This window comes from Megalobrama amblycephala, linkage group LG9 (genome assembly GCF_018812025.1).
Source record: "Megalobrama amblycephala isolate DHTTF-2021 linkage group LG9, ASM1881202v1, whole genome shotgun sequence".
NCBI lineage: Eukaryota > Metazoa > Chordata > Actinopteri > Cypriniformes > Xenocyprididae > Megalobrama > Megalobrama amblycephala.
In genome coordinates, this window is record NC_063052.1 from 42077801 (window position 1) to 42086774 (window position 8974).

Below are 8974 nucleotides of genomic sequence, written 5' to 3' on the forward strand. Positions count from 1 at the left end.
AGACACACGGGATAACATGGAGCGCTTGCTGAAGATAGCAGAAGCTAGCGTTCTCTGCATCTGGGCATGCTTTATAGTTTCCTGGTCCGTGACGTCACCCGTCTCTGACGTCTCGCTACACAATTGGTTGGATACAGGAGTGCTTCAGATGACGATATCACGCAGAAGGTTCCCAATGCGTTTCACGCTGCGTCGATAGTTCCCACGAAAGGGAACATTCTATTTCAAATAAATGCTGTTCTTTTGAACTTTCTATTTATTAAAGAATCCTGAAAAATAAAATGCATCACAGTTTCAAAAAAGTGTGCACATTTTAAGTGGAAAGCAACAACTGTGTACGCTCTTATAATAAACAGAACCGTACTGTCCGCTGGTGTGGACACTAATATAGTTATAGTTATGGTTCTTGATGTCATTAAACAGTAGTACACTATTTCAAACATACTGTACCACTCTGTATGTGTGTCCTCATGTGCTTATTTCCTATATACTATTTTTCTAAAAACAGCAGGAACTAGAGAGTCACTTTAATCAAGATCAGACATCAGCATAATCTGAATCCCCGTACCTTCATATAAGCACTGAATTCAATGAAGAACTTCCATCTGATCATTGATGAAGAGTGTCCTGTAGATCTGCAGGTGTGCATACAGTATATTTACATTGGCAATGTTGGCATGATCCTTTGACCCACTAACCTGAATGAACAAATAATAGAAAAGTAGGTATTACATGAGTATACTGTTGACCCTAACAGAATGTAAATATAAATACTTTTTTTGTAATATCCTTCTGCTATTTCATGCATAAACCCACAAAATATCAATACAATGCACAATGAAATGTACACACAAATAAGAGTTTACAGCACATTTACATTGAAGGCTTTTTGTGGAGAGCATAATGAGTCTTTTTCTCTCAAGGCATGACCTGAGAAACAGATAAAACTGACATTTTAATATCCAATCATTATTTGATCCGACTACTGGTTAACAGACGTATAAAATAAATAACTAGGTGCATTTGAGTGCACTAAATGAACACACATCTATTAGAAGAATTTAGTTGTATTATTTAATGTATTTGTTCGTATAATTTACAGTGATGTAGTGAACTTTGCACTGGTGAGGATCTGGTCGTCATGTCAGCATCTTCACACACATGGACCCAGTTATATTTACATATAAAATTTGCCGAAATCAAACAGGCTACTGGCTTCATATCCATTTTACAGATACATATTCAGACGGTCTAGCGTAAAAACAGTTGTGCTGCTTCATATTTTTGTCAAAAATGTGTCATACATTTTATTTTTCAGGATTCTTTAATAAATAGAAAGTTTAAAAGAACAGCATTTATTTGAAATAGAATCTTGTGTAACATAAAAAAAGTCACTTTTGATCAATTTAATTTGTCTTACCTGAATATGCCCTTTCAGTTTATGATTGGTTTATTATTTTAGATTATTATTATTGGCCAGTTTCATAAATAGCTTACTGTAACGAGGCGGGACTCAGACAGAGATCCATCTGCAAGCTTTATTAAAGTAAGCGTGGTCGTACAGGCAGGGTCAAACGGGAGCAAACAGGAACAGCACGGGACAGGCAGAATCGTGGTCAGGACAGGCAGATATCACTCACAAGACGTTACACAAGGCAGGGGTCAGGACAGGCAGCAACGCGTCAATAAACAGTAAACAGGCAGGAACGGTAACACAAGACAGGCAGACAGGATATAACGCTTGGAGTTGATACACGGTGTAATCAAGACTTCGCAAACAGGTGGTGTGTGTGTGAGTCCTTTATAGTCCAGGGAATGTGCTTCAGGTGTATGTGGCAGATGATGATTGGAGAGGAGTGTGTGCGTGTGACTGGCAGGGAGGATTATGGGAAATGTAGTCCGGGAACTGACAGGATTCGTAACACTTACACTAGTCTTACAAGTTAATCATCTTTTTTTTTTTTTCTACTAGACTGCTCATAACTTTAAATCATTTACATGAAAAAGGTATCGGTCTAATTTGAATCCGAAAGTAAGACTGATTAACTCTAGCTGGTAAGACTAGATCTTAGTGGCTCATTGTGTCTGCCTAAAATAAATACATGATGTTCACTAACTGTAATATCTTAGAACTGTACAATTCTGAAATCCATAACTTGGTCTCTGTCAGCTCTGATAACAGATCACTCTAAACTGTCGTGCTGCTTTGAAACAATAAGTATTGTAAAAGGTGCTCTACAAATAAATGTGAATTGAATTGACAGGACACAAAAGGAAATAAGAATATATTTATTAAATAAAGACAGTTGTGTGTTTGTTGTGAGAGAATGACAATCAACAGACAGTGAGATCAGCAGCGTCAGTGTCTTTAGATGGAGACATCTCGTCTTTATCAGGTGGATTTATAAAGACGATTACAGAGAAACACTCACTAATACAAATGAAGGAAATGATTGCTTAAAAGGTTAACTTTACTCTTTCCAGATGAAAGTGTTTTGTGATGGCCTTTATATCTTCATAAGCGAATGTAACTGCAAAGCTGTTAATGTAATCACTGAGCTTCTCATAGATAAACTCTTCATATTCTTCATTAACTAGTTCACACCACTTAGAATAAAAAAATGAACGAGCTTTTTCTATAATTTCCTCGCTAACATTCAGGTTTTCACTAATTTCAGGTTTTTTAAGCCGTATTTTCAGTTTATCTGCCTGTTGTTTTCCAAAGTTCTTGAACGCATCTAATGTCATTTCATTACTGGGAAATTCAATTAAAATAAAGTGTAACATAAGGCTTACATCTTTCCATTCCAGTGAGTTAAGTTTAAGCATTTGTGTTTTAATATGGTCTTTAATAGCATGACTTCTATTTGTATTTTTGTTTTCATGGAAACATATAAATGTTGATCTACGGTGTTTTTCGTACATGTTTTCTTTTAACTTCAGTAATGCTTTTTTAATCGAAGAATCATTCATCAGGACCTTCAGCTCTTTAACTATATTCCCTGATGCACCATAAAAGTCCTGGAAGGCGATGACAGCCTCTATATTAAAACTGAACATTTCCTCAGAGAAATTAACTAACTGGATCATACAAGAATCACGTTTTTTTCTAGAAAAGCAGGGACTATATTTAGTAAATATATATATAGCTTTTATCATTTTCTCTTTTCCTTTAATTTCTTTCTTCATTTCATGAATACATTGCTCTTCACTGTGAACCATATCTTTTTTCTCAGAAACATTAACTGGCTTAAAGGGTCCAATCAATATAGGCGGTCCATCTTTTAGTTCAATCACAGCAAAACCACACTGACTGATAAATTTGTTTTTAGCTAAATTAATTTCCTTTATGAACCCTGAAACCTTAGAAGATATTTTTTTATTTTTAGGAAAAAGGGAACATATAGGAAACAGATAATCACAAAAATACATTGATTTAATTATAATTCTAGCTATTTCCTTCTTGCTCAAATCGATGCTCCTGATGATGTCATTTTGATCTCTGTAGATCCACGGCGGCTCCTCCATCAATCTGACAAAACATTCAGAGTGAATCCTGATCAATAATCACTAATGACAGTAATTACAGCACTGACTGAACACGGTTCATGAGAACTTTAGCATTCATGTTGATCACTAGAGAAGGAAAAACACTTTTATAATGTTTTGTTAATTTATTGTCCAGCAGAACGTGTTCAAAAAGTGATAATAGTAAAAAATAGTGTGTGATTACAGAATCAATATATATTTCTCTTTATTTAACACTGATGCAACAACACAGTTTTGGGGAAAGATATTGTTTTTTGTTTGTTTTGATTATAAAATCATAAAACTAAAGGTATTGAGGGGTCTTTATTTCAGGAGCAGGGCTTTTTATTCCATTAGTGATTAAATTAATTTGATTAAAGCAATATGTTTTTCTAGCCCCAACAACAAGGGCACTTTTTACCCCAAACACCATATTATTCTACAGTTACTGAAAATCTTGCCTTGAGCAAAACTGAAAATCATACAAAGACATTGATCTTAAAACACCTCCGGCAATTTGATCTATTCTGCACATCAATCTAAAACATTAACATTATCAGGTCAATTTACCTCAGAATCAACTTCAGGTTTTTAATATTAATAATTTAGGCCTGGTTTCACAGACAGGGATTAGATTAAGCCAGGATTAGCCCTTAGTTCAATGAAGATATTTAAGTAACTTTTAGAAATGTTCACTAGAAAAAACACATTACTGGTGTGAGACAAAACAGTGGCACTGAGATATTGTAAGATAAGCTTTCAGTTAAAACAGCTCAAACTGCGGTTTAGTCTGAGACTAGTTTAAGCCTCATATGTGAAACTGGGGGCGAGTGGTTTAGAGGTAAATGAAGTCAAATGTGTGTTGTGACAGTCATCAGTGATTCGTGCTTTCCCTCTTTAGTACTGGGGGTGGCGCTGTTGAGCGTATAAACTACAGGGAACCAGTTTGGAAGTTTAAAGGGAACCCCTGTGTTAAGACTTGTATGGCTTAATATAACTTAAATTATGTCTCTTACTGAAAAATGTAGTAAAAAAAAAAATGAAAGATTTACGTTATTTAAAAAATCCACATCATTTTATATATATTTTGGATCAAGGGCGGTGCCATTTTGTTTAGGTGCGCAGTCGATGGCGTCAAATGGTTGCACAACCCAAAAAAACACAACACGATGCCACATTGTGCGACGTTTGCCAGTAATTTTCAGTCGAAGGGCAAAAGGAGAAGCGATGTAAGCCTTTACTGCTTCCCTTACGATAAGAAGAGGAGAAAAAAATGTGAAGATGCCTGTGGATGAACAAAACTTCCTAAAGACCTGCGTCTCTGTTCTGTCCACTTTAACCCTGATGACTTTGAGGCTTTTAGTAGACCACAGCTATTGAAAGAGCTTTCAGGTGGAGATGGATATAAGTGTAGGCTTAAACCAAATGCCGTACCGTCGATTTTTCCCCACGGGGAGTGTAAACGCCTTCGGATATCAAGTGAAATCCGCGCTGTGAAACGAGACACGCTAGATGCCATCCTGACAGGATGATCCTGACCATCAGAATGTCGAGGACTTGAGGAGCACGGCTCAATTCACTCGGCTTAAGCCAATAAATCACGACATTTCATCTTCATAGCCACACCCTAGCAACCACTAACATATTCTTCAGAAAATGTACATATCTAGTTATTATTATTATTTTGAACATGATGAACTAAATTGAGATGTGATGATATGATCTGAAATGAGTTTGAAAAGAAAAGTTTTCCTTGACTGATTTGATTTCCATAATAGAACGGATTGATTCTTTAATGATGAATTTAATGTAATAACTAGTTTTTACCCCAAACCCAACTTTTTAAGTCCAAATACCGTCACAGTGTGTTTAGTCCTGTTGCACATACATTAAATATGTAGATTTTTACCTTCTGGGCTTCTTGTTCTTCTCTTCAGGTTCATCAGGTTCATCGCTCTTTCTTCTCATCTATAATGGAAGAGAGAGGAATCAGAGCCAATGGTTAGTATCATTTTATCCTTATATAATCTTTTAATCTTATTAAACATTTAAATCTATAACAGTACTGTAAGAGCCAAATCAATATCTCAACAGATTGTATATTTATTGTAATTTCTTTGCTAGAACAACATTTCTGTATTATTTCTTACATTTGTATAATCTCTGTAATCTTTCTCTGTTATCCACTTCGCATAATTTGTTTTTTTAGTTTTTGTCTTCTAAACGGAAAAATGAAGAAAGAATTCATTTATCACACATTCGACCCTCCTCATGAGAATAAATAAACAAATCTCGAGTCGCCAAATGGAAAAACCATGAAACCAAATAGATAAACGGCTTGAATGTTCAATCTCTACATGGGCGGGAATAAAACGCCCCTTTCCGCTGATTGGTCAACCAAAGATCAAGGGTCCGTGTATCATCTGATCATTCAATTATTTCATTTTAATCTGGCAAACAAAAAACGGGCAAAACAGGTCGATATTTCATTTTTCGGTGATTCTGTATGAACCAAAAAATGAAAGCTGATGTCTTTTTTTCCAGTTTTCAGATCGAAACCGAAAAACAAATAAACCGAAAAACCAAAACGAAATAATAACTGGAGAAGAGAAATGAGACAGTAAGTCATCTTTTTTTGCAGTGACGTAAAAGGCAATTTGAACTTAATTCAGAATCATCATTCATAGTGGGGCGTTTGTTCATCTATAATAGTAATACTTAAAAACATTAGACAAGTAATCTCACACAACATTAGATGACTGATTCACTGATTAACAAACATTTCTTTGACCACTTATATTTAAATGTTTTGTTTATGCACTGCATAATGTGACACATTTTAAAACACATTTCTTACTTTAACTAAACATTTCAATAGAAGCAGTTAAACTAACAATAGCACAATATATAAGAGCTGTGTGTTGTCTAGCGCAGAACATCATGAACACGTCTCACGATTTTATTTTAATAAATACAAAAAAGGTGATTTTGTGCCTCTTTGAGATGTTTGACAATTTTTGTGATATCAACTTCAAATTTAGAACACAACTTGGTAAGACACATGGCTTTGACTTTCTAGCCAAGTTATTTTGTAAAATATATATTTTGTGTTAAAAAACGGGAGCTCTACCTGGAAGACTCAAATGTCGCGTCATTTCATTACTTTCATTACTCATTAACTAGAACATTTAGTTCTGTACATTTGCTTTACGGTAAACTTAAGCTTCTTTACACTTTCATTTTTTGAAGATCTGTGCTGTAAAATGTGACAGTTCACAGGTTAAACGGATCAGAATCACTCACCGTAGCAGTTGCCAAAGACAATCCCGGGGCAGGAGCACCCGAGTTTATCTGGACTAACTTGTCTCTCTGAGGAGGGACTGCTGTATGCTGGCCTATAGTACGATCGCTCTCGATTGATAGACCCGCTGAATCTGTTTCCATTAACATTGTATCAGTGTTGGTGCTCCTGCCCCGGGCTGTCTGAGCCATGATTTTAGCAGTGTTTGCTTTAGAGCAGCTCTTTATAGTGTGCTGAGGCCACGCCCTTTAAAGGTGTGGGTTTGATGGAATATTTAATATATTTAAAGAATTCAGAATATAATAGTAAAAGGTGTTGGGACGTGACCGGAGGGCCTCCACCCAACGACAGAAGATGAACCAGTCTAAGAATGATCCACATGAGGAGAAACACTGAGAGACGAGGCTATACGAGAGGAAGAATATCTCCTCACCATCAGGATCTGCTGACCTTCTCTTTCAAGAAAATAAACCATCTGTAAAGACAGCTGGACATGTGTGTCTCTTATTCAGTGAAATCATTTTATTTTATTTCCTAAACCTGTTCCATCAGTGTCGAACCAAACAATGCTGTTCGTCTTGATTCACTTTCGTCGGGTGATAAACAACGACTGACGGCACTTCCTGGAGCCTGTCTTTAATTCATATAAGTTTAATCAAAGTCAATGCCTTGATAACTTTCTGAACACAAGCTAAAATGATCACAATGGTGTCAAATCTCCACATCTGATCATGATCTGGTTCAGTTCTGAGGAGGATGAATGTGTTCAGTGTGTTTTATAGGAGTGTTTTTGAGCAACACTGCTGTGATGGGGATTCACCCACATTACATTCATGTTAAAAGTCAATATTGTAGTTTAAAGTCACACTGATTCTTCTGTGACTGACTGATGTTGAGGATCTGTGGTGTAAGGGTTGGGCTCTCGGTTTCATTGTGAAACAAACACACAAACACACTGAAATCGCTCTGAATTCTGGGAATGTTCACTTTAAAACATCATAATCCCTGACAGAAGTGAGTGGATTCAGGGATAGAAACAGATTGTTCATTTAGTGTTATTTTCCATTGGATTTTGAGTATTTCTTGAGGAACTGTAATGAACAGAACTGGTTATTGATTTCATCATCATCAGTCAAATATGTTTCAGGAATCAGTTTACAGGAAACAGAAACACATCAGACCTGAAACACACACAACAACACTGCAGTGATGAGCGTTTAAATGTGTTTGAAAAAGTCAAATAAAAACCTAACTAAACATTTAAGGCCTATACTGATTAGAAACTGATGTGCATTTTCATCTTCAGAACACAAATTAAGATATTTTTGATGAAATCCGAAGCCCGTCGTCTCTTCTGTCGTGATAGCCGTAGCGCTGACGGACGCTCCTGGTATCTCAGGTGTTGACGGGGACGGTGTCGTACTCCACAATGCTCCTCATCAGTGTGCAAGAATAGAGAATTCAGAGATATTGCAAGATCTTTCATCCTGTCTTATTCATTTAACTTCAGACCAGAAACCCAACATCACTAAGTTAATCTCTGATTTGAAGTGTTTGTTTAGTGATGTTCGTAGACAAACGAATGTTTTGCAGCATGACATTATTGTGAATGGTGCTCGCCCTATTAAGCAGCATGTTTATCGTGTGAATACAGTCAAGAGATCTACTGTGCGTCAGGAGGTAAGTGATATGCTGGAGAATGGTTTATCCAAACCCATCTGCAGTCCCTGGAGTTCTCCATGTTTGCTCATGCCTAAATCTGATGGCACGTTTAGATTCTGCTCCGATGACCGCAAGGTAAAGGCTGTGACTGTGCCAGAGAGTTATCCTTTACCGCGCATGGAAGACTGTGTAGACAACATTGGTTCTGCTCGTTTGTTAGGAAACTGGATATGCTGAAAGGGTACTGGCTGGTCCCACTTACACCACAAGCGTCCGACATCTCAGCATCTATAACCGCAGATAACTTCCTTCAATATACAGCGATGGCTTTCGGGCTCAGAAACGCACCTGCAACGTTTCAGCGTCTGGTAAATATTGTCTTGGCTGATGTACCAAATTGCAATGCATTTCTCGAAGATCTGGTTATATATTTATATTTATATTTATATATTTAGAGAGTATAGTTATGGCGTGAAACACCAA

The 8974-nt window shown here is 36.6% G+C and overlaps 1 protein-coding gene across 2 annotated transcripts; it reads right to left on the reverse strand.

Annotated features, from left to right (window-relative positions):
* Window positions 1–568: 568 nt before the first annotated feature.
* LOC125275977 lies at window positions 569–7019 on the reverse strand. 2 transcript variants are annotated; one of them, XM_048203353.1, is made up of 3 exons: window positions 6832–7019; window positions 5438–5496; window positions 569–698 (listed from the first exon to the last, which is right to left on the reverse strand). In XM_048203353.1, exons 1-3 carry the CDS (start codon window positions 6976–6978, stop codon window positions 659–661), a joined length of 246 nt encoding a protein of 81 aa, XP_048059310.1. In that variant the 5' UTR covers window positions 6979–7019; the 3' UTR covers window positions 569–658. The 2 variants fall into 2 exon arrangements, with proteins under 2 accessions (XP_048059310.1, XP_048059309.1); XM_048203352.1 differs by lacking the exon at window positions 569–698 and adding an exon at window positions 2275–3532.
* Between the last annotated feature and the right edge of the window lie 1955 nt (window positions 7020–8974).